General features: G+C 36.5%; 1 protein-coding gene across 1 annotated transcript in view; it reads right to left on the bottom strand.

The window, feature by feature from the left end:
* Positions 1 to 2,125: 2,125 nt before the first annotated feature.
* The window catches only part of SPATA17 (spermatogenesis associated 17), a 94,868-nt gene continuing 72,577 nt past the window's right edge, over positions 2,126 to 24,416 (bottom strand). The window contains exons 10-11 of the mRNA XM_035902204.1: positions 22,586 to 22,721; positions 2,126 to 2,206 (exon numbers count right to left, since the gene is read on the bottom strand). Of these exons, the coding sequence (XP_035758097.1) occupies positions 2,126 to 2,206; positions 22,586 to 22,721 (217 nt within the window). The remainder of the gene's footprint in view (positions 2,207 to 22,585; positions 22,722 to 24,416) is intronic.

The following is a 24,416-nucleotide window of genomic DNA, read 5'->3' on the forward strand; positions in this document are numbered from 1 at the left end:
CCTGGACTGTGCAGCATCCAGATGGGAGTTAAAATTAAAAGTCGAGATCCATTGACAGTTTCATAGATTGGTACGCTTTTATACTTTAAAATATCTTCAAGCTAATCTTCTGTTAACTCTCTGCATGGGCTTATATGCAGTTTAAGAGAGTAATGAAAATAACAAACAGTGTCTACATAACGGAAGAATTGGTAGAGGTCCCACTAGAATAATTATCAATGGTTTGTATTAAATGTACTGAGTAAGTGCTGGATGTACTTAATGAGAAATGAAAGGATTCTGGGATTATAGTGTGGGCACACAAAATAGTTTGGATGTTACATGCTGACAAATGACATAAATTCTATGTGAATTCCAGTTAAAGGATAGGATTCCCTACGAAATATAATTAGCAAAAGAACTCCAAAACCCAAACCTGGCTGGTAATATGGTTGCTACTTTATTAATTTTGTGGATGCTTATCTAATAAAATGAACAGACTTGGTTTTGTGCAAGAAGGTTTCCGGGAAGTAACTAGCTGCTTAGAAATGAAGAAGTTTTTTTTTCTTAAGAGGAAGAAAAGTGAGTATGTATCAAAAAATTAATATTAGAAGTGTTGGCTTTAACCTCCATCTGTGCTCCAGACCCTTAGCTGTGAGCCCTACCACCAGTGCAGTGCTGGTCTGCCTGGTACGCTCTGTTTTGTCCTGGGGTCAGAGATACTGGAAGGAAGAAAGGGAAAGAAAGATTAATCTGATAAAGGCATTGCCATTTCTAATCGGACTGATGGGAAACTGTGGTATGAAGTTAAAGAGGCAACACAGGGTGAATTACTGTGATGAGCTACCTTAAAGCTGAAGCAATCAAATAGATAGCTCTCACATATAAAAATTACTGTGGCATCTTTATTCATCAACAGTTTTGCACGAGTGTCTCATGTTCAACCCCTTCCACAAACAACTAAAGCACTCTGATGCATTTGATCAGATTAACTCTTATTGGGGAGACTCAGCCTCTGAGGTGGCTGCTTCTCTACTCCCCAGAGTTAATTTCTCACTGCCATGCAGAAGAATAAACTCTTCAAAGCTTGAAAATTACAAACTCCAAAAAGTAACAGCACTACAGCCGGGAGCCTGCACTCGTAACCTGCTGCAGTGGAATTGGAAGTGCTTTTGTTGTTATGTGTGATAGCAGTAAAGCTTCCCCGCGTAGGCCGAGAGCTGAAAACCTGCATAAGTGAAATTTGTGATTCCTAGTTGAGAAAGTACTCACAGAGACAGACATCTGATGGAGGTTTTTTGCAAATTTGTAGAGGACGAAAGAATCACAGGACAAAATTCAGTAATTAAAAGCCTACCATTGAGTAACTGATTCAAATATTATAAACATGTTCAAATACAGTCAAATGCTCTGAAAAGCAAACGTGGTATCCTAAGGACTTCAGAGTAAAACTCCTGTAAAAATTCACTCACATAATTTTAAGAACTACCTTACAATTTGCTCTTAAGTGGATATAGAAAAACTTATCTAGTAATAAGGTGTATATGTTGTTAGAACTTTATTTTTTCAACACTGATGCTATATCACCCACAGAAGAGCTAAAAGGATTTAAAATAGTACCTTCCATGTAAATAGCCTATCCTGTCCTTCTGAAGAGATGAATCAGTATCCAAAAAGGACATATACTAACACTGAAAAGGAGGAACAACAAGGATGAACCAAACACATTTATAGGTGTGAGAAAAAACCAATAGATGTAACTTTTAAACCTTTTTTCTTTTTTTAGTGTTAGCCTCACTTACAAATCTGTAATAAATACCATGCGATTCCAAGTCTTTTACTTGATTATTCTGGTTTGGTATCCTAAAGGATTTACATTAAATAAAACATAGCATTTTCAGAAATCATTTTCCTAAGAAATTTTTTTTTTTTGCAAAACCATAACAATTTTTTTTTTTATTAATGTTGGAAACTGTACTGGTTAAAGATCAAGCAAAATCAATTAATGCTACTTCAGACATAGTATACATCACTTTACAGAGAGAGTACTTTATGGGATATTCAGTCAACATACTGCTGTGCATTTGCTGAAATACATTTATTGATTACTTCTCAGGTGTCTTATATTGTGTAGTTTACAGGACGATTACACTATTTGCCCAGTTCTGGAGTAAGTTTTTCCAAACTTTTCAAAGAGAACAATCGATGGTAACACTGTTTGAAAGTCCTAAAGAAATAAGAGAGACAAAAAATGTGTTAGGTTTTGCTTTCATGGTGTTACCTTTTTTCTAAGGTATTTTAAAGCTCTAAATATTGTCATCTAGCTAAATTTCATTCTATGTTAGAATGTAAATTATGTAAAATAATGTATATGAAACATTATTATATGTACATTATTTTGAAGAAAAGCACAAGAATTGAATTATTTAACTGCAAGCAAATATGTATTTCAAACTCTGAGTAACTGTAGGCACTGCAAAAATTTCCTGCTCCAAAACCTAGATTTTATAGTTTTTTGCAAATCATAGTATACAAAATCATATTCTCCTCCCTGGCAACCAGGTAAATTAGAGACAGCAAGATATCCTTGCAATATTATACCTTTTTTACCTTATTTACCATTAAAACATGGATATTAAACCAGCTCCATGAGAAATGGTAATTTTATGTATATAAAATAACTATTAGTAGAAACAAATTAATTAGAAGTTCTGGTAGAAAAAATACAAGCAGGGTGATTCCTGAGCACGCTTTTCCCAGGAAAAGTTCTTGGTTATTACACTCAGATTTTTAAAATGCAAATGCTTAAAAATCTAAATTGAATAAGAGAAATGCAAGTGACCCATGCCATACAATGTTAATACAGCCAACAAACAAGAAAAGTAAAATAAGCTAAGTATTCTAAACACTATTTTGATTTAGCTACTTACTGATAAATGCTCATGGTAAATGATTAGCAAGTCCATGGTGTTTAAGATCAAAGTTTTAAAACATTTTTAATAAAAATATTTTCTTTGACCCTGAAATACGGGAGTAGTATCTGCAATACAAAATATTTCTTTTGCATTAAAACTGTTTTCCCTTTCTGTATGCAACATGCCACAGATGAATTATCAGCTTTCCAGGATCTGACGGTTAATTTGTAAGAAAGAAGTTGGTCTGAACATTTTCTACTGTTTTCTGTTGTCAACACGATGCTCACTGAAAGTGCATGGAAATGCAATGTCTTCATAAAATGACTGAGGCCATGAGTGAATGAAAGCTAGAATTTTTACCTTTTCAATACATTTCACAATTTGAAAGGTTTGGTTTTCTCTCAAAACCAGAATGAAAACTATATATGTATATATAATTTTTTTTCTGAAAAATTATGTGAAGCAGAATTATCACTCCCTGGATAATTTAGATATAGCTACTTCATGGAGCACAGTTCAGGTGAACCTCCATAAACAGACGGAGCAACTACGAGTTCTGGTAAGCTTCATGCAAACACTAACACAGCCCACCTGAGATTCATTTGCACTGCGTATTGCCAGACTGTGACCATATTGTTACTTACATCTCAAAAAAGTTATTTGGTATGATTCCTCCAACATTCTGGTGCATAAATTTTAAAATAGCAAGGTAGACATATACATTCAAAAAGAAATACTCCCTGTATGGCCTGCAAGTGAGCACTGCCCCGTTCTTAACTCTTCACAAGATTTAATTTTTAATGTTTCTCTGTGTCTCGTACTGCCCAATTTCTTCCTCAACAGAAACAGCCTATTTGCGTATTTTCCTATTCTACTTTAAGAATGGCAGAGTATTTTAATTTTCGTTGTGTGCTTGGCATTGCAAGCACCTTCTTACTGCAGGAAAAGTTGTCCATATAATTATTACAATAAATATTATTATAACTCCAGCATAACTGCAAATAGTTTCCTTCGAAAGTGAAGCTAGTTATATTTAATTCAGTAAATTCACCAGGCTAATATTGTTCATGGGAATGGAAAAAAAACCCAGCTCTAGTTGCCAAGAAAGCAAACAGATAACGCAGCTGCAATTCAGGATTAAGCAGTAATTCAGAGCAGAATACAGTATCCTCTATTTTGAAAATATGAAGTATATTTTTAATTTACATGCAGGACAGTTAGGTGCAGTCTAACAAAAAAGCAGTGAACTTGGGGCGAGACGGGGAAACCAGGAAAAGGGGTACACCCCCCACATCAGGCTGAAATCAGGAATGGCAAGTCTGAGCATTGAAGAAGTCTTCATTTGCTGGAGCAGACGGGTTTTGCTATTAGGATGCCTGGCCAAACAAAAACAATTGGCTGCCAAAATTAGCTCCTTGGGACGATTTAGGAGCCTTTGAAGTGAACAGTTTTTTGAGCTGGAACTAAGCCCAGGTCCAGCTTCAAACTCAAATCAAAATGACAAAGAGGAAATTTTCTGTGCCACACGCCCCCTCAGTGTAAGATTACTTTGGGTTGGCAGCTGTACTGTTTATCTTGTTATTTAAAGCTATTTCACTAGATACTCACAACTGAGCATTTAAACAACTGGCCCCGATTATGACGACAGCAGTTATGTTTGACCGCATTTTGGAAACATCACACAGTCTGATGGATAAATAAAAGTGTTGCTGGCCTCACAGTTAAGAGTAATTAAAGAAGCTTAGAATGTGCATGAGGTAAATGTTGCACAGTATGCATATAAATTATAAATATCTCTTTAGGAAAAGAACCCCAGCCATTTCTGTATTTGAAGATACAGATTTTAATCAGGTTTCACCAGTGTGAGAAAGTAAGGCCTGAAAATACCACTTGGCCTTGCCAGATCTGCCTCACAGCAGCGACAAGAGTCTATCCCACTGTATCACTGCAGCAGTATAAAGAGAAAGGAATCAGAAGCCATGCTCTCGTGTCTGCCTAATTTGATGGTGAAATGTAGGTTCAAATCGTGCAGTGAAGCACTGTGATGCACCGCTGGTTGATTCTGGTTGGCTGCCAGGATCATCTTGAATTTAAGCTGATTGCTACACAGCGTAGAAGTTATGAAGTACGTAGATAATCCTTTCGAAGCTGCAGGAACAAAATTTGTGAGTGGAGAAAAACAGGCTTCTTCAAAATTATTTTCTCTGTCTGTCCCTCACTGTTGGTAGGTGGAATGAATGAGCTTACAAATACGAATTCCCACATATTGGTGAGATTGATCCTAGTTTGGCAGTCTCAGGATCCTAGGAGCATGGAGCTGAGCTTTATGGTATTTTTCCACAATGCATTCTTAAATCACGCCATATAATTCTCAGCATGAGAGGCCTGTAATTCTCAAGACCAAGGCCTATTTTTAACTTCCCAAACGAAGTTAATATAACGCTTCCTTTTTAAACTTGTCAAGCTTTGACTCCTTTCACTCTAGTAAATTGTCAGTGACTCAAGTTCAACTGACAGAGCTTAACAAGACCTATGGACCCTTTCAATATATTTGACTGCTTGACTGTCATGTGTGCTCATCAGTTCTAAACAATAGAGTCAAAAAGGGTGACATAAAGCCACCAAAGATTTGTCTCAATCCACACGCTCTGACGTAATAGATTAGACTTGCCAAATGCTCACATAGTTTATCTTTGGAATGTTATTATTAATGCAAATTCTAAAGAGATTTTGTATCTGAGTATGCAGACATACATACAGACCATGTACAAATAACTTTGGCAAACCAACGAGACCTTGTAGACCTACATAGCAGCTTGAAGGCCTTTGAAAATGCATCCCCCCATATTCCAGTGATAAATTTGCATTAACAGTGTTTCTTTCCAAACAATTTTGAGAGTACTGTACAATTTCCTGTAATATAAAAATGGACTTTGGAATAAGTTAGGAATGACAATGAAGTATCTTCTTGGAAATGTAACGAAGTAGAAAGTCAGCTGCTTCAGACCAAAGAGAGAATTGACAAACAACCGTAGCATAACTGCTCACAGATTTTAAGGCCAGAAAGTACCATTATGACCATTTATTCTCAGCTCCTGCATACACATTTCAGGTAATTTCCTACAGCAAAGCTGCCAAGTCTGTAATAATTATGAGGCTGTTATGCACGTGATAAACTTGGAACAATAAGCTTACAATAAACTTATGATACCTGATTTACAGCCTTGCATAGTCTTTCCCTGTAATGACAACATTTCATTTTGTTGCATAAATAGAGATTTGGTTGCAGAAATGGAGATTAAAGTTGCATTAGGTTGTATGAATGCAGATTTCCTTCAGAGGTTAGGAGAAGTAGCATGTGAAGAAGTTTCAAAGATAAATTGTATAATCTCTGTAATGAAAAGTGTTCTACCTATAGCTGTGATTCAGAGCACCGAGTCCTCTTCTGAGCCAGTCTAACAATACCGAAGACCCTGTATAATTGAGTGATGTCAACCATGAAACCATGCGCTATGCAAAAGGTAAACCAATCCATGAAAGGTTTGGATCTCAGGAAAAAATGTTTTTGTAGTGCTGGAGTTATATCTGTTGAGAAGAATCAATGGTAGAAGGAATAACTGAAAAGTGGGCACAGCCGCTAGAATCCTAACTCTATCTTCATGCTATTGAATAGTAAAAACAGGGAACAAAACTCCCTTTTCTTTAGCATGAAATCAACATCCACAGGTACACATCAAGGCTTTAGAGGATGCAGTGGGAAATTCTGAATAAATGTCCATGCAGTAATTACGTCCTTAGCATAGGGTGAGCCCGCTGAGCAATCTTGCTTTCCCCACAAGGCTGGGACACAGCTCATGTGCACGCCTCATTTGAAAACCAGGCAGTACTGCCAAGTGCCACTGCACAGCCATAGTCCACAACCCCCTCTGTTTAATACTAAGTGGTCATATTTAAGTATTCCCTATGATCCTCATGCTTGTAATAGTAAAATTAGAGTTTTAAATTGAGCTGTCATAGTAAGCCTCCTGACCTATTAATAGCCACGGAGGTCTCTTAACAAGGAAGCAAACCAGAAATGGCAAGCTGTTATACAAGTAAAACGTTGATCCAGCTAACTTTTATTCTTAGCAAATTTATCAATACTGGTTAACAATACTTCCAACTAGTACAGGGCCTTCTGACATGACAAAATGAGTGTAACAACCCATTCTGTCAATACAACACAAATGTCATTTCAAGTGCTCAAAACCCACTAAGCTACCCTAAAAAAGATTGATTTATCTGCTCCAGTGTTTCTTTGGGGCAAACTTTTCTCACAACTGAAACCAATTAGTGGGCCTGGCACTTGTAGTGCAGAATGTAGGTCAGCATCAAGTAATAAAAAAGTATTGACTTTTCTCTGTCTGTAAGCAGCATGAAAGGGGTGCCATGGCCTTGTCGTATATGAAAAGAGCTCCATTAATTTCACTTATTTCAACCAGGGCTGTCAAATACTAATGCTTCTATTGCACTTTTCACACAAAGTACATTGACACCAATCCTGGCCCCAGTGAAACAAGTTTACAATATTTCAGTCAGTGAAAGGGGTACTATAATTTTTAATTCCCTGTTGTACATTTAGTCTCTTTAAGCAGCACTGCTCATAAGACCTATTGAGAGATATGAGCTGGGACATTAATAATGGCTACACACTTCTTCCCATGGGCAACAGAACCTATTTCTTGGGCATAGCTTCAGCAGCTAATTAGCCATAAAGTTCAGGACGCAGTTGTTTGGCATAACTCTGGTTTTGTGGCAGGTGGGCAGAGACTGCCAATTTTGCTTTCCGCTGTGGAGAAATAGCCAAAACCGAGGAATAGGTCTTCTGTGACTTAGGGCTATAAAATTGAAAAGCTAATGTGTTAACCAATTGGGTCAACTAGCCCCTTCAAATAAGAGATAATAACAAAAGCCTGGATCATGCCTTAGGGACTGGATCTCATTGTGTCAGTGCAGAGGTATTGACTTCCAGGGGAAAGTGTGCCTAATCTGAGTTCCCCATGCTACAGTGGACAAGTGACCACTGCTGTGCTGAAAGGGGTGGAGTTACACCTTTCCCTATGCAATTTGCCAGTGCAATGCAGAGGAGAAGAGGGAGGAGCCATCATCTATCTCCTTCTTTGACTGTCTGCCACTGCTACTCATTCTAAATCCTCTAAATTTTGTTCTTTGGGGTAAGTGCAATGAAAAAAACCTGTGCTTCCATGAAGGCTTTATGAGCTTCTCCATATTGTGGATCGACACAGCAGTGGTCAAAGTGACCTAAAACGTTATGATCCCATTTCCCTCTATTCTCTGCAATTTCCCCTTAAACTGCCTGCTTTTGGGTTTGGGGTTTTTGGGGGGTTTTGGGGGGTTTTTTGCAAGTGAAGTTTATGGTTCTTCTTGACAAGCTTGAGGGCTCTGAGTGTGGTGTCTCACTCATTCCTTAATTGCCTCCTGCAAATGCAAACATCATCAACAACAATAAAACTTTTTGATTTAAAAAGACTGGGTGACTGTGGTAGAAGGCAATTTTCTACTTGCTTTAATGGCTTCATAAGTGCAAGTCTTACCCTTTGAATCAACTTGCTATTAGATCTTAAAAGAAAATCATATTGTATAGCCATCATAAAAGGCAACTTTATAACCTTCTGTGTTACACTTACATCAGGCAAGTTTTTTCTACTTGTTAGTTTTAGTCTTTTATTGACATTATGATAATGTGTTGTAAAAAAAAAATCAGGGAATTATGTTCACAGTAGGAAATCTAACAACAATATTTTAATATCCTATCTTCCAAACAGAAAAAGAAAACATTAATTGCTATTTCATTTATGTAACAAACATTTCATTATTATCACACTTAAATTTTCATGGAGATTTATAACTATCACTGACTCTTACACATTTCATCTTTTGGAATTATAAATGAAACCAAATTCAAACAGTCCTTGCTAGAAATTATGAAAGATTTCTAATTATGGTTCATGAATTTTGGAAACCACCAATATGATAGTCACATAGGTTTAGATGCTTCCTGCATGATGTGTCCAGTACAAGTTGCAGAGCAGCGTGTGCTCCTCTGCCACAGCCTAACATGGAAATTACAACTCCGTTCCTCCCTTCCTCCAACATTCTGAGAAGGAAGTGTTCCGCTGCTAATCTGTGCTCACTGAAGTTTGCTTTCTAAGCTCAGCAGCTAAGCTGTGTTAATTTGTGCTTTGGAGATAACGGGAGATAACCGGCTAACACAAGTCAAGCTCTAAAACTTCTTGTCCTCATCTGTGCAAGGTAGGAGAGGATGTGTTCTAGCCTTGAACAGAGCCTATTTCTGCTCCTGCATGGTTAGAAGCAGTTTGAGCAAAGGAACAAAAGCGTATGCCACCGTGCCCTTCCATAGCTGCACAAATTCAGCTACAACATGACAGAAAATAATGATACCTTTGAGAATACAATAGTTTGAGCCATTGTGCAATTAAAGCACAAGTATTTCTAAACGAATAAGATATTTTGCAATAGCTGTGTTCATTAAGGATTACAAATGTGTCAACGCTTACAGTGCTTACTCACAAGCAAAGCAAATTATCTCTTGGCTTTGATGGAAGTTTTGTGCCGGGAAGGACAAAGGAAAAAAGGGGAAGGATTTGGTCCAGTGAATGCCCTTACAGTGCTTACTCACAAGCAAACCAAATTATCTCTTGGCAAGTTTTGTGCCGGGAAGGACAAGGAAAAAAGGGGAAGGATTTGGTCCAGTGAATTACTTTTTCTTGTAAGTATTGCCTCTCTGAAATTAACCTGGGATCTGAAACTAGATGGTCCTTTTTGTCATGTGTAATATAACCAGCAATGAAGATTTGTGGTCCAAATTTGCATTTGTTACATTTACCTAGTACCCTGCAGTCATTGTGGTTGCCCAAGGGGAAGGAAGGGTGGAATTCCCAGCTGTACCCCCTAACCTCATTTATTCCCTTTATTGATGATCTGCAAGCCAGACACTGTCTGGTCCTTCTCCCCAAACATGTAAGAGCTTCGCAATGCTTTAAAAAGAAATATATTCTCCTTTATAAGTAATTGTTCAGATAACAAATTTATTTATGTGTATAAAGTTAATCTACTGAAGGAGACTAAATCGCCTTTGTGTAGACACTTTTCAGGTACTTTTAGACGTATTCAGAGCCAGTATCAACATTAAAAGTATAGCTTACCACACCAAAAGTTACAGTGCATGCTGTACCATACTTTAGTCAATGTTATGAAACGACATCACCCAAATTCTGTTCTGAACGTCTATGTGAACCAAAATTGCCAAAGATAACATTCTATTTTTTTCAACTAATGTAGCCTTTTTTTCAACAAGTAAATTAAATTAAGAAACCAATGTGAATTTCTCTGCAAGCTATTTCATACTTGGATACCCTTGAACTTTACTGAATCTGGGCTAAAAAACAAATGTGCAGCTGAAATAGTTCAGTAGGTATTCAGAATCCCAAGAGGTGTTTATTTGCTATTGTCATGCAAATGTCTACTACTTGCAGGGTATTTTAACAAAATATTTTTGAAGAGGGAAGTAGATGTTCATCTTAATTTACTTAAGATGTATAAATAACATTGTCAAGTATGAAAACACACTGATGAGTAATACATAACCCTTTTATGAAGTTATTAAATCTGAGGTGGAACTATGCCTAACACTACATTCCTGTGTATGGAAAAATATAGAGTGTCTTAAGAACATCTGATGAAAAAGTAAAGGATGTATTTTTACCATAGCACTTGTATTTTTAAACCAACTCCTTGTTCTGTCCGTCACACACACTCTGCTATCAACAGGACTTGGATTAGAAAATAATGCACTTAGGGATAAGTATCTTGACTTATGTAATTTATAAGCTGCCCTTTTCATTGTCTCATCAGTTCAACCACAACATTCTCTAAAAGAAAATAAGCCAGTGCCAAGTGTTGACTGCCAAGACAAACTCAGAACCACTTTTAACCTGCTGGACCAAAGCCAGAAAATGTTTAACCTGCCAAGATCAAGTTGCAACTATCTCTAACTTGCCAAAATTATGCCACTAGGAGTTAGGGAGGAAAAATTCTGAGCTGAAATCCTCAAGTGAAAATATTTTTTATCTTACCACATTAAGTTGTATCTGTTTGAAAAAAAGTTGTAATCATTTAGAATCAACAGAAAAAAAAAGCACATTGATTGCACTGTATTTGGCATATGCAGCAAAAACAGCACTCCAGATAGATTTCATCTGGTTTGACATTGTTCTGGATGATGCTTTCAAACCCGATTGCATTCCATGATGAAATGACTAGATACGCAGATCAAAGGAGAACAGTGGATGCTGTCTAGCTGAGCTTTAGCAAGGCTTTCAACACAATCTCCCAGAGAATCCTTTTAACCAAGTTGGTAAATTATACTCTAGATGTGCAGACTTATAGATGTAATAACTGTCTGCAGTATCAGGTTCAAAGGGTAGCAATGAATGGTTTGTACTCTAACTGCAACCTGGGTATAAACGTATTTCCTCCCCAAGGTGCTACCTTGGGACCTATCTTGTTTAATATCTTCATCAGTGACCTGGAAGTGGAAACGGAATGCACTCTCATCAAGTTTGTGGACAACACCAAACTAATGGGTGCCATTGATACACTTGAGGGCTATCATTCAGAATGATGCAGACAGGCTAGAGGGAGGAATGGCCTGACAGAACCTCACAAAATCTAGTACAGACAAATGCAGATGGCACAGACTAACCTCAGGAACAAAGCAGGCTGGAGGCTCACAGGCTGGGTAGCAGCTCTGCTGAAGAGGACCTGGGGCTCCTGGAGGGCAGCTAGCTGAACAGGAGTCAGCAATGTGACCTAGCAGTGATGAAAGCCAAAGAGAAAACCAGCTTTCCTGTTTTGTAAATACAAGCTACCTTCATAAGAGATTGAAATGATCAAACAGGGAAAGGCCTTTCTTATTTTGCAGGCAGCTTACTCAGGAGATCAGCTAACACTAGACAAACTACTCATCTCCTATCCAGTGTTCATAAATGTTCTTGCTAATCAATACAATAGCTCTTAGGCTAACACCTATTATTATTTTTTCTGTCTGTATTTATTCATATATGATAACAAATCTTCTTTGTGTGTCATGTGTTTCTTCATTTTTCAATGGGATTTTTTCTCTTGTGTAAGTCCACCAGTTCTTAGGTACAGTTTAGGAATAGCATCAGCAACACTGATTATTCACTCGGGTGCCACAGGTTTGGCTTGGAAGTGACATGAAGCTAGTTCTGTCAAACTGCTGCTGATTTAGAAACTTTGGGGAGAGGAATAGTTGATATTTACAGCCAAACATTATTTCAGATTCAACACTTCAGAAAAATGAAATGGATTGCACATATATAGCACAAATTTTAAAAATAGATTGTTGAACACTTCAAAAACTAAAATCACGCTGTCTTGGTTCTGTTATGAATACATGTTCTACATACTAAATGTAACAACTTGTGCAGACATATTCTATGGTAGTACATAAGCAAAAGTTTATTTCATTTTTCAGCTGGTTAACTTCCAAACTAAATTCTACCCTGTTGTCCATGTTGAGGAAAGAATCTAGCCTTAAACTTTCTTCAGCATCTGTGTCTTTAATGTCTATGCAGAACTTTCAGTGTATAGCTGAGAACTATTATATCTTATAAATGAACAGGAACTAGGAATTTTTACAATGTTTTATATGCTAATTTATTCATTGACAGTGTAGTAGCAATATAAGTTATACTGTAAAGTTTCTCATACTTCTCTGAGGACTTTGGATTTGACCTGAAGTGTTGAAATTCTTTAAATAGCAACACATTTTGGTCTTCCTCCTGCCAAAGGCTTGGGCATCTGCAAAAGCTACAAATCATGCCAAACTCTTTGAGTGATATATGGAGGACCACAATCCACTAGGAAATAAGCTAAGACCAACTCATTCATTTCATTTAGGTCCTTCAGTGGGATTTGAACCATCCAGCCCACAAACCATGTCTCGTGAGATTGCAGTATACATCCAGCCCACAGTAATAATGATTCATATACATATATGTGTATATGCTTTATTACTACCTTTAGCTGGATTAAAAGCAATATATCAAATTTTATATTTCTGCTTCTTTTATTAGCTTTCTAGCACTTGATCAGCTGATAGGGGTGATAATGAAATGTTTTTTTATAAACTGGAGTTTCTAAGTCCTATCCTGAGAATGTAATATTTCAAAAAATAGCCCAAGCTTTGAGGAAAAAACCAATTACAGAAACAGCATTAAAAATGCCAAGCACTGGGCAGAAGCAATTCTGGATCAGTTTAAAAAAGTGATTGATGAAACTCTAATCTGAGCTGAAGGAACAGTTTCACGACAAGCTGTGACCATTCCACACACTTCATTAGCTGCCATAATTAGCCTGGTGTTTCAATTTGTTAGAACTGGTGGGGACAATCTTACTCAGAATGCAAACATCAAAAAACAGGGTGCCTCAGACTTCAGAAGAGGCTGATGAGAAGCTTTTCTAGTCTCTGTTAACTAAAAGATTAATTACAGCTGATGAGAGGCTGTACTCTGATTGTCACTCTGTCTATGTGCATTACTTTTAGCATTAGAAGAAAGACATGGTTGACACTACACTGCTCAATCAAGCAGCTTCGCATTAGTGTACAGAGTCTGTTAATAAGCAATGTTCTTATTGTATCTCTTTTTCTTTTTTTTTTTTCCTCCCTAAGTTTGAGACTCTCATACCTAGCAAGTTAGACTTCAAAAGAGCAGGGTATTCAGTCGCTAATGATAAGCACTTACCACTTATGCTGTCATTCCTTCATACAACTACAGGTGAGAGATCTTAACACATCTCAGAGCTACTGGCTGGGAATATTATTAGTTCCTATTATCACAGTCAAAATGTAAATTCCTACTCAAATAGTCTAATTATAGAAATCAAAACCAATACAGTTGTGAAACAGATACTGTGCGCACCAGAGGCTTTTATCTTAGAATCACAGAATGTTTTGGGTTAGAAGGGACCCCTAGAAGTCATCTAGTCCAACCCCCCTGCAGTGAGCAGGGACACCATTAACTTGATAAGGTTGCTCAGAGCCCCATCCAACCTGGTCTTGAATGTTTCCAGGGATGGGGCCTCCACTGCCTCTCTGGGCAATGCGTTCCAGTGTTTCACTACCCTCATTGTAAAGAAATTTCTTCCTTATACCTAGTCTTAGCCCCTTTACTTTAGGTACCATTACCTCTGTACATTAACTCAAAGGTCGTAAGGTTGTTTAAATGGAAGTGAAGTCTGAATCTGAAGTGCAAAGGTTATTCCTGAATAATTCCATAACTCTTATTCTAGAATATTACCAGATCGTAATACACCTACTCATAAATAACTCCTTATGTGGATATGCCTTTCAATTTCCCTACATATTTTATGCTGAGATCAACAAAAACTGTAAGAGAATAAAGAATATAGTTTCTTATCTCTATCATGGTGGAACATACTTTTAACCTGAGTTTATGAAGGGCATGTTTGAAACCAGCTCTTCATTGCATTAAATGAATAAACACTGAAGTGTATTCCAAAGTGAATATCACACTACTGTTTGAGAAGGAGCAAACTAGTTCAGAGTTGATTCATGATAGAAATTTTAAAGAAAGAAGCAGCAGTAGCTCCTTACATCAAACCATTAAGACAACAAGCAGTCTGTATTACTTACAGTTTCTCATTCACTCCAACGTAAGTGCACGAGGCTACCTTTTACGCTGATTTTTCCTATTCAGGGAACGTAGATTATGCTAAAATTCATTTTATTGCCCTGAAGTGCTACTGCTCTAAGAACAATCTACTCTTGCTCTCTGGAGAGATCATCAAAACAACAACAGCTTGCAGTCTTTCTCTCCGCTTGGGCATATGCCTGGCATAACCTCTTAGAAACCACCCAGAACAGCTATAGGTATTAATAACATTGCATATAATACAACTATTCAATCATAATGGGCAAGTACAACAAAAGATGCCATTCAGGCATCATTTTAAGATGCAACATTCTGTAATCCTAGGTGTATCTTTTGCAAGAAGTCACCAGAATATGTGCTTCTGATCTTAGACTTCAATTGCAAACTCACCAGCAACATGCACTTAAAGATGAGATAAGAAAAAAGAGTGTCTATTTTTCTGTCAAAATGGGTAACACCACTTTTCCTAGAATATTCTTTCCAAATAGCATTTATCTACATATTGTTTATATTCATTATGGGCCAGATCCTTATCTGATGCACATTAGCCTAGCTCCATGGGTATATCTGTTATGTTAGGCACTGAGGATCCGTTCTCATACCTGTGTTTTTCAAGATTTAGATGGACCATGTAATTCTTAGAGGATCGCAAAAAGCTGTTACTTCCACTTTAACTCTATTTAACCAGCACAAACAAGGTCTAGGTGAGTATTACCAAATAGTAAGTAGCTTGCTTTTGCAGATATGTTCCATAAAAAATTTTAAGTGACTTCAAAATATAGCCTTTTTAATTCAGTATTGTAGAAAATTGAATCGAAATACATTATGTTTGACAGATATATAAACAAATCTACTTAATTCCAAGAATGCTGAACAGCCCATCCTAAACTGTCATCAAAAGGCAAGGCCAAGCACTTCCCAGTTTAGTGTGAGGATTTTCAATTCCAACAAACAAAATAATATCCAAATAGTGAACACCTAAAAATAATTTAACAAAAATCAGGTGTAACTTCACACTACTATTTCCAGCTCAACTTTTTTTTTGCATTCAAAGCTCTGCCCCAAGTTACTATAAGGTACTCTAAGCATGTACTGAAGGAATTGGTCAAGATACTCTATTTCTAAAGTGTTTCTGATTAAACAAGAGGCTTAAAAATGTTTAAGCAATATGTACAATGGGAATTTTAATTAGAAAGTTAAAACATACATATATCTCCCTCAAAGAAATATTGGTTAAAGTTAGCTCTTACCAAAAAGCAAGATTTTCTTTTATACCACTAACATACAAGTTACATTATTAAATGAGGAAGGTAGGCAAAGCAAGACATTTATCATCCAACAGACAAATGACACAGGATTGCTAGTTAGACAGTATAATAAGTACCATCTAATTTTCTCTTTCGAATCAATTTATTCTTCAAAGCCTTGGATCATCATCAAGGGACTGCATTTTCCCGTTGAGAAATTGTAGCACTGAAAATCAGGTTTTATAAAATATTCAACTGGTTTCCAACAAACCCTTACAAATAACCACTAGAACGGGTATGATTAGAAGAGTGGTGACAGTATCTTTTCTTATGCAAATAACTGAATGGTTCGACTCTTCTCAGTCACTACTTTGTAGTATTCCCTCAAAATCAGACCCTGCAACTCATCAGTAACCTTCACCAGAAAGTTTTTCCAGCCTTTCTTTTCATCCTTCCAGTTGTACACAGATTCTTTTCTGCATTTAGTTAAACAGTAGCCAGGAATACATTTTGTGTATTCTCATTTGCTTCACAGTGTTTACCTTCTTCCTGCACCTAAGAAAATAATTTGAAAGATCACTGATAGTTAATAATCATTTGCATTACACATATCAAGAACAGCATTTTTAAAAGCAGCCCAGAAGTGGTGACCTTAAGGATTTTCTCAAAGGTAAAAATGTACAGCTCAAGAACTATTCCAATGGGAGCTCTGAAAGTGATCTTCACAGTAAAATGTATTTCTGTAAAAACGACACAGTGATTCAGTATGGAATCTGGAAAAAATCATTATGTCAACTGTCAAAATTTGAAATTGTCATTTACTTTCCTGAAAGACTGAATGGGTGCATCTTATGAGAAATATTTCATTTAGTCCTGTGAAGGAGAGGTAATGTCTGGTATTCCCACTGTTGGATATGACCTACTCCTGCCTTTTTAAATACATTTCCTTCTCAACAGTACATTATGACTAAAAAAAGCAAAAAAAAAAATCAGAAGTAGGAGTTGCAAAAATTACTTTAAGCCATTTTTTGTTACCCAGTTTCAGAGACCTCTTGCTTATTAAGGTGGTCTGTGATATTAAATCGGGCAACACTGCTTTTTTTTGTACTACCTAACCAGGTAGCCAAATGCCTAAGTTCCAAGGAGCTTGTAGCTCTGAAGAGTAATGCTGCTGTGGGAATCACCCTATATGGAGGCGGGGAATTACTCAAGTTGACTTTCACATGAAGATACAGCAGCATTCCAACTCACAATAGTTGGTCTGAGATCAGAAAATATATGCTACAGGGTACAAAAGAAAGGTAGACTTCTTATGAATTATATAGGATGTATTGTTGGAGGGACCAAATCCTTGGGTTTAAATTATTTGGTTTGGTGTAGGACTCTGGATAGGAAGCAAAGTGACAGAAAGCATCCTTATCTTGGAAAGAGATAGTTGATAACTCAAACTAAGGGTCCATTTGGAGCATCTGAATGGATACATCAAGTCATGCCAGCAGTAATAATCATACAGGAGCCATGTCATTGGCCAGGGATTGCTGGAGTGCAACACACTTTGGCAACAATCCTTATTATCCCTGACATGGCTCATGAGGAAACCAGTAGTAACAAGCAAACTCTTACAGATCATCTAATAATTCCCCTACAATAGAGTCACTTCTTCCTGCCACATTATGTCAGCTCTGCATTGCCTAAGAAAACACATTGCAGTTGGATTGGGGAAGTAAGAATCTGGTATTCAAAATATGTGCTAGCTCTTCTTGTGGTATATTAGTAACTTCTGTCACAAAGCATACTGGTAAACATGGCCTTAAAAGTTCTAAAGCATGTAACAAGGCTGATAGTACAGATGCACATTCATTAGCCAATATCACACTGTATTAGAAAATATTCTTGCATAATCTTTTTTTTTTCCCTAATTAAAATGAAAACAAGAAAATTCCTTTAAAAAATTGTCATGGAGTCACAATCTGAGAGAGAAAAAGTTTAAAGCTTCATACATACATTATACCTATCTCAAGTCCAATCACTGCAAGGTTAGGAAAAATGGAGTTAAGGTGGAATTTAAGTAAATTTCAGTATAGTCAGGGATGGAAAAGCATGAATAGTGCATAAAAAGATTCTGCCACATAGTGACATCATCCACGAGACACATGATTGTTGTGACTGTTGTTGGTCCTGAAGGAATGAAACTCATTTTCAAACAGAACAATTCATTTCCCCCCACCAACCCAATGCCACCCTATTTTTCCCTCACAGTAATACTATACAAGGGTAAATTTGCTGTGGAAACACAGGACACAGTGGTCTCAGAAGAATGCGGAAGAAAATAGGTTGGCCATGGCCATGTAGAAGAGTTACACTCACTTTCTAAGGCACTGAGATTTTCAGGCCATATTACATTCTCCTTGTAGACCTCTTCCCACATATCTGGAAATTAGGGCTCTACCTGATAATGCGATTCCACTTGGGCCGTAATGTAAGCAACAATGAAAACCAGAGGCTATTGAAGTATCAGAGGCAGCAGACTGTATAAAATAGGATGAATGCCTTGGACACACAGGGGGTTCTCTTTTTCATCATAGCAAGTCCAAACTTAGTGAAGTCATATGAGAGGAATTATGCAGTTCAGACATTCATAGAGATTTGATCCTTACAATCTTTATGGTAGAAAGCAAGTCAAAGATTAAGATTTTTTTCCGTAGTCTGTTATCTCTGTTATCCCAGATAGGAAATTTCTGACAGTTCTTGGGCAAAGAGCCAAATTTACACCTAGTATAAATCAATGAAACCCTATACTTTGCATTATACTTATGTCGTAACTTTCTTTATATAAACTCTGGCTTAAAATACATACGTACTCTGATGTTTATCTGTTATATATGTCATGATCTAATTAACTACTTCTGCAACTTCATATAATCTCCGTTGAAGGCAATCACTGTCCAACAAAATCTACTGAAGCTGTTGATTGCACCTTTATCTACACTGGCTGAATTTGAGCCTGTAATTCTCTGCCTCTGGTGACAAAGATGGAAGGGATATAATTTATATAAGGAACAACTACTGCCTGCTCTAATGGCTACACAATACAGTGTGAAAATGCCAGTAGTGTTGATTACAGCCCAATTTCTACTGCTCCACCAGAATTAGAAGTGTGTTGGTGATGAATTACAAGGGCTATTTTTCCTAGCCTAGGCAAGGCCATGACAATCAGAAATATTTGAACTTGATATTTGATTAATGCTGGCAGTACTATAAGTGATTTCCACTCGACAACGTCTAATTATTTAATTATTTCCCATTATTAATGGAATGAAACAATTCAAAACAAACAGCTAGAATGACTGTTTTGCAGGAAGCTCATAATGATCAATTCATACATGTAGAAATCTTACTAAAATTATATCAAGCTGGCCTGTTGAACTTGAAAGGCATATTTTATCCCAATCAATGCATAAAAGTAAAATTATCCATAACTAAGGCATGTTTCTCTGCTGTACAGTTCAGCTGTAATGATCCCCACACACTGCACTTGCACATCAATTATGATAATCATAATCACGGTCGTTAAGCTGAATGTTCATTATTATCAGGATGCTGGTGACAGCAGATTCAATCATCGGGTGCAATGGGCAAGCAGTCACAGTCCCACCCAAGTTTCTGCAGACAGCGTTGTGCCACATTAAATCTATGATGTGTTCCACATCCCACTCCATTCCAAAAGCTGTAGACGGTAAAGGTCAACTTTATGTTCTGTGCAATATGCTTAGGTTCTCTAAATTAATTCTTTGCAGTACTGGGTATTTTTATGCTTTGTAGATAATAAAATTCTGTTTAGGGCCAAAATGCCTGTGCAAATAATGAAACAGTGATGCAGTTGTACTGTAATTCACCTGTAATAAGGCATCAGAGGAAAGAATCTATCAGGAAGGAACATCTTAAAATGCCACTCCTGAATTTTGCAAATAAGAAAACGTTAAATGCTGTCATTACAGTCCGGTTTCTAAAATGCATATGCAAACTAATTCCAATACCGATTAAAGGCTGTAAGCTATCATTTCTGCCTCAGTAAATACGAACATATGTGAGTGTTTTGACAAGTGAAAGATTATAGTTAGTGTATTTGATCCCTTGACTGTCCAGCTACATTGGAACATATCGTTGTAGACTTAATTTGTAGTGACTGGTAAATTTTTTATATTGATACTTCTCACATAAATTCTATCAAAGGCATTCCAAGGTATTTAGACTACAATATTAAACTTAAAATATGCAAGCATTTTTATAGTGATTTACAACTGGGTAAACTAGCTAGATTCAGTTTCACTAGAGGAACAGTATTTCCATTTCTTGTTTATTTTTAATGAAGAATTAGAATACAACAGTTTTTCCCCTAACTCAGAAACTTCTTTAAAATATAAACAGAATGAGATAAAAATTTTCAGATAGTAACTAGATGAAAAGAAGATCTATTAACTTTTTCTCACATAGATATGATAATTATTATGTTTAGATTAAGTCTATGCTAATACCCTTTCATTTTCCAGAAGAAATATAACTGGGCAATATTTTTCATTGTTGTTCATTTTGCTTCTAAAGTAATTATATAATTTACATACTAATCTTTTTGTGACTAGAATTAAAATGCATACTTATAAACACATGAAAACCTCAGGAAAATATAACTAGGAGGGTTGTGTTTAGCAGACAAAGTGTTATTCAAAAATCTGGGTTTCTTTGGTAATATTTTGATATACGCCCTTTAGCCTTGTGATTCATTAGAAAAGTAAAGTTTTGTTCATAGCACTTATATATACAAAATTTTAACACAGTTTAGGAATAACAAAGTGACGGAGAGTTCTTTCAAATTTAACAGTTATGAAAGTATGACTTCACACCTGCCTATAGGACCTTTTCCATTAAAACATAGTGAGGAGGTGGAGTTTTTATTTTTTTTTTGCTGATAATAATGACCCATTAAAGCAATAGATAGGTCATAAATAGTTCTTTTCTCCTCTTATCTCTCTGTTTGGGTAAGCGGCTACTAATTGAAGCTTCATATTGATTTAGAATTGGGGTTGGAAGGCTGTATGTCATGTTGGGTTAATGTATACAGCTATTCACCTCTAGAGATTTAGGTTGAAATCTATCCAAGATCACAAGTAAAGTGAGTTTAGTTGTTTCAGCTAAGCCCATAATTTATATTATATATGTGTGATATGATATACAGTATAAATATCTTTACATTGTTTGGTATCATCATCTGACCCTGATCAAGAACTGCTAAGGACTGGAAAAGGAAGAGTCTTTACAAAGCAAGATGAGTACCACCAATAAGACTTTTAGATCTTTTTTATATATCATACTTTATGCTGTGGGACTTCAGCCAGTCCTATCCTCCACTCATTGCTTTTGAAAGACAAATTCAGGTCTTCTTGTTTGAATGGTGATCTTTGTGCCTTTACTTGCAATAAGATTTAATTAATGTATGTTAAAATACCAAAATTTTACTCTGAGCTCAGTTTTAAAGCTTAAAGTTTTGAGAAAGAATTCTTTTAAAAAACATTACTTCTCACAAAATCCTGTTTAAGTTGGAAGAGACCTCTTGAGATCATCTAGTCCAAGCCCCCTACCTAGCTAGAGCAGGTTGCCTGGGACCATGACCAGTTGGGTTTTGAATACCTCCAAGGATGGAGACTTTACAACCACTTTAGGCAACCTGTGCCAGTGCTCTATCACCCTAACAGTTAAAAAAAAAAGTTATTTCTGTCATTCAGATGGAATTTTATGCAGTTCAGTTTGTGTCCATTGCCTCTTGTCCTGTCACTGGATACTACTGAGTCTGAGAGGAGTCTGGCTCCGTTTTCTTCATTCTATCCTATCAGGTGTTTATACACATTGTTAAGAACTCCCATGAGCCTTCTCTTCTCCAGACTCTCCAGAAATGTTCCAACTCTCTCAGCATCTCTTCCTACAAAAGATGCTCCAGTTCCTTAACTATCTTTGTGGCTCTGTGCTGCATTCCCTACCAAGTCCATTATTTTTCTTGTACTGGGAAATTTTAATGTGATTATAGTACCTAATACAAACAGAAATAATGCAAACATTACACAAACTTGTGTTAGAACATGTTATGAGGAAAATTATCTCTTGTAGCTCTTCAAAACCAGAAATATAGGAGATGCTCCTGAAAGTAGGCAGTTTAATGAGGTTATCTTAAAATAAAAGCAGTTATTCACTAATTTTTAGAATTTTCCAAAGAATGTAAGCAATAAAATATTTTGTTGGTTTTAATCAGGTTTTGCCATAATTTTCTGAATGTTTCTCTTCATGTGCAAGAGTGAAGATGCAATCTCTCTTAAATCAGGAAAGGCAATACAGATAGAACAAAACTTATATAACCAAAGGTGTGCTTAACCTGGCTTTTAAATCCTTATCTTGTAGGTAGGAGAGGTGTTTCATTTCCTCAAACTGAACTTACCAGAAAGAGTTGAGGAAACCTGATGTCTCATCACATCAGCTCTAACTATGTGATTTTATAACACGCTAGAAAGATTCCCATCAGATTCCATGATCTCTGGATCAGGCCCAAATTCACTCAGTTCTAACACAATAATAAACTAAAAAAGTAAACCATTCTTTAATTTTTGCAGTGACTTACCTTGTCTGTTACCCACTTCTTAGGCTGTACTTCTCGGAAGTGTTTAAATCCGTAAGTTTCTTGGCCATATTTGCCTGACCTATGAATTGATGGTTCATACTTCTCATTTTTATGATACGAGGAAAATGGCAGAAATCTGAAATTCAAGAATATTTAAAAATCAGTTCTGCAACAGGACTGATGTAAATCATGGGTACCAATGCTAGAGGAGGTGACATGGACACATATTCCAGCTATTTTCCACCATCTTCTTAAAATTTCCCCTCAGTATTGTGAGAGGATTACTGCAATTTCTCCTATAGTTGCATTTAAATTAAATTTGGAGGAAAGAGATATAGAGTTTCAACAGGATAAAATTAAGACTTTCTGTACAAAGATATAACCTGGCTCACTTGCATTACTACATCATTACCTTGGCTGTATCTGCACTACCAATGTGAAGAATGAGCAAGGCTCAATTTGCTGGGATCTGCATGATGCCACCTCAAGTTTTAGCAGGCAGCACAGCCTGTGGCAGCTGTCAGCGGCAGGCACGCACCATGCATGTGTATTGAGCTCATTTCTGGAGAACTTCGCATCCACTTTACAAGTCATGTAGGCCCCTAATACATAACCTCAACCTGATCACTCCATCAAGACTGAAACATTTCAAGCATGCCAGCAGTATTAGCATAAAACAAGGCAAATTTGCGCCATAAAGAATCCTCCCTGTACAGCATCCTTTGATATCTGTAATCAAAACTAAACAAACTGTATTCTCATATAGCAGAATAGAAACTTATACAAATAGTACTGTTGACTTTCACGTATTGGCAGACCACAAAGCAAAGAAATTATCTCTTCTGAATTCACAAATTGTGTGCTTTTCTCTTCATTTATAATTATGTCCTAATTAGCAATCTTTTGGAGCCTGATTCTTTCACCTTTGGTCATACTGATGGTGGACTGCTTGCTTATAAAGTGCCACTGAACAGCGATGCTCCAGTTACCTGCTTTGGGCATGAAAGAAGTTTTCAGATTGATGTCCCTAATTCTTATGGACAACTACATGTTCTCTGGATAGGTTCCACAGCAAACTATGGAGGAAGGTGAAAAACATCTCTCTATATAAAGGATCTGCAAGAAACCCTACAAAGACATATTAGTTTAATGTATTTCAGTTTGCAAGAGATTTATGAGAGCAAACAAGTACATTTTTATATAAAGTAAAACCTTGTGAGTTGAGCTTATCATTGCTCATATTCTGAAAAAGCAATATGCATTCTTTATTCTACAAGTGCAGGAAAAGTTATTACACAGTAAAATTAGAAATATACACTTCAGGAGTTTAAAACATCAATTTAACTGCCATGACAACAGGTGTAGTTAATTAAAACCTTTTCCTACTTGAAAGTATTTCAGAATCCAGATTCCCTATAAGAGTTAGACAGTCAAACAAGTTTTTGGTAAAGATGAGGATTAAAATACCTTTCTTTGTCTCTCAGCTGATACAGACTCAGAAAATTATTTATTTGGACTAACTAATCCATCAGCAACTGTTTGAGTGTTTGTTTTCTTGAATTACATTTCTTTCTTTCCACTTCATAAAAAGAAACTATTTTAGAATCTTGCCAGCTATATCAATTTATTTTATCAAGTACCACAAACAAATGTCATATAAAGTTAGTGAAACAAAACTACTGAGTTAGCAGGCTTTTAAATTATACAAAGCTATAGTAGCATGTGTATACTCATGGGAAAGGACACTCTCACATAAGACAGATTATGGTACTTGTAATGCTAATTTGCACATGGGATGGACATCACACACACACAAAAATTAATGTGGCCC

This window comes from Egretta garzetta, unplaced genomic scaffold, assembly GCF_000687185.1.
Source record: "Egretta garzetta isolate BGI_Z169 unplaced genomic scaffold, ASM68718v1 scaffold339, whole genome shotgun sequence".
NCBI lineage: Eukaryota > Metazoa > Chordata > Aves > Pelecaniformes > Ardeidae > Egretta > Egretta garzetta.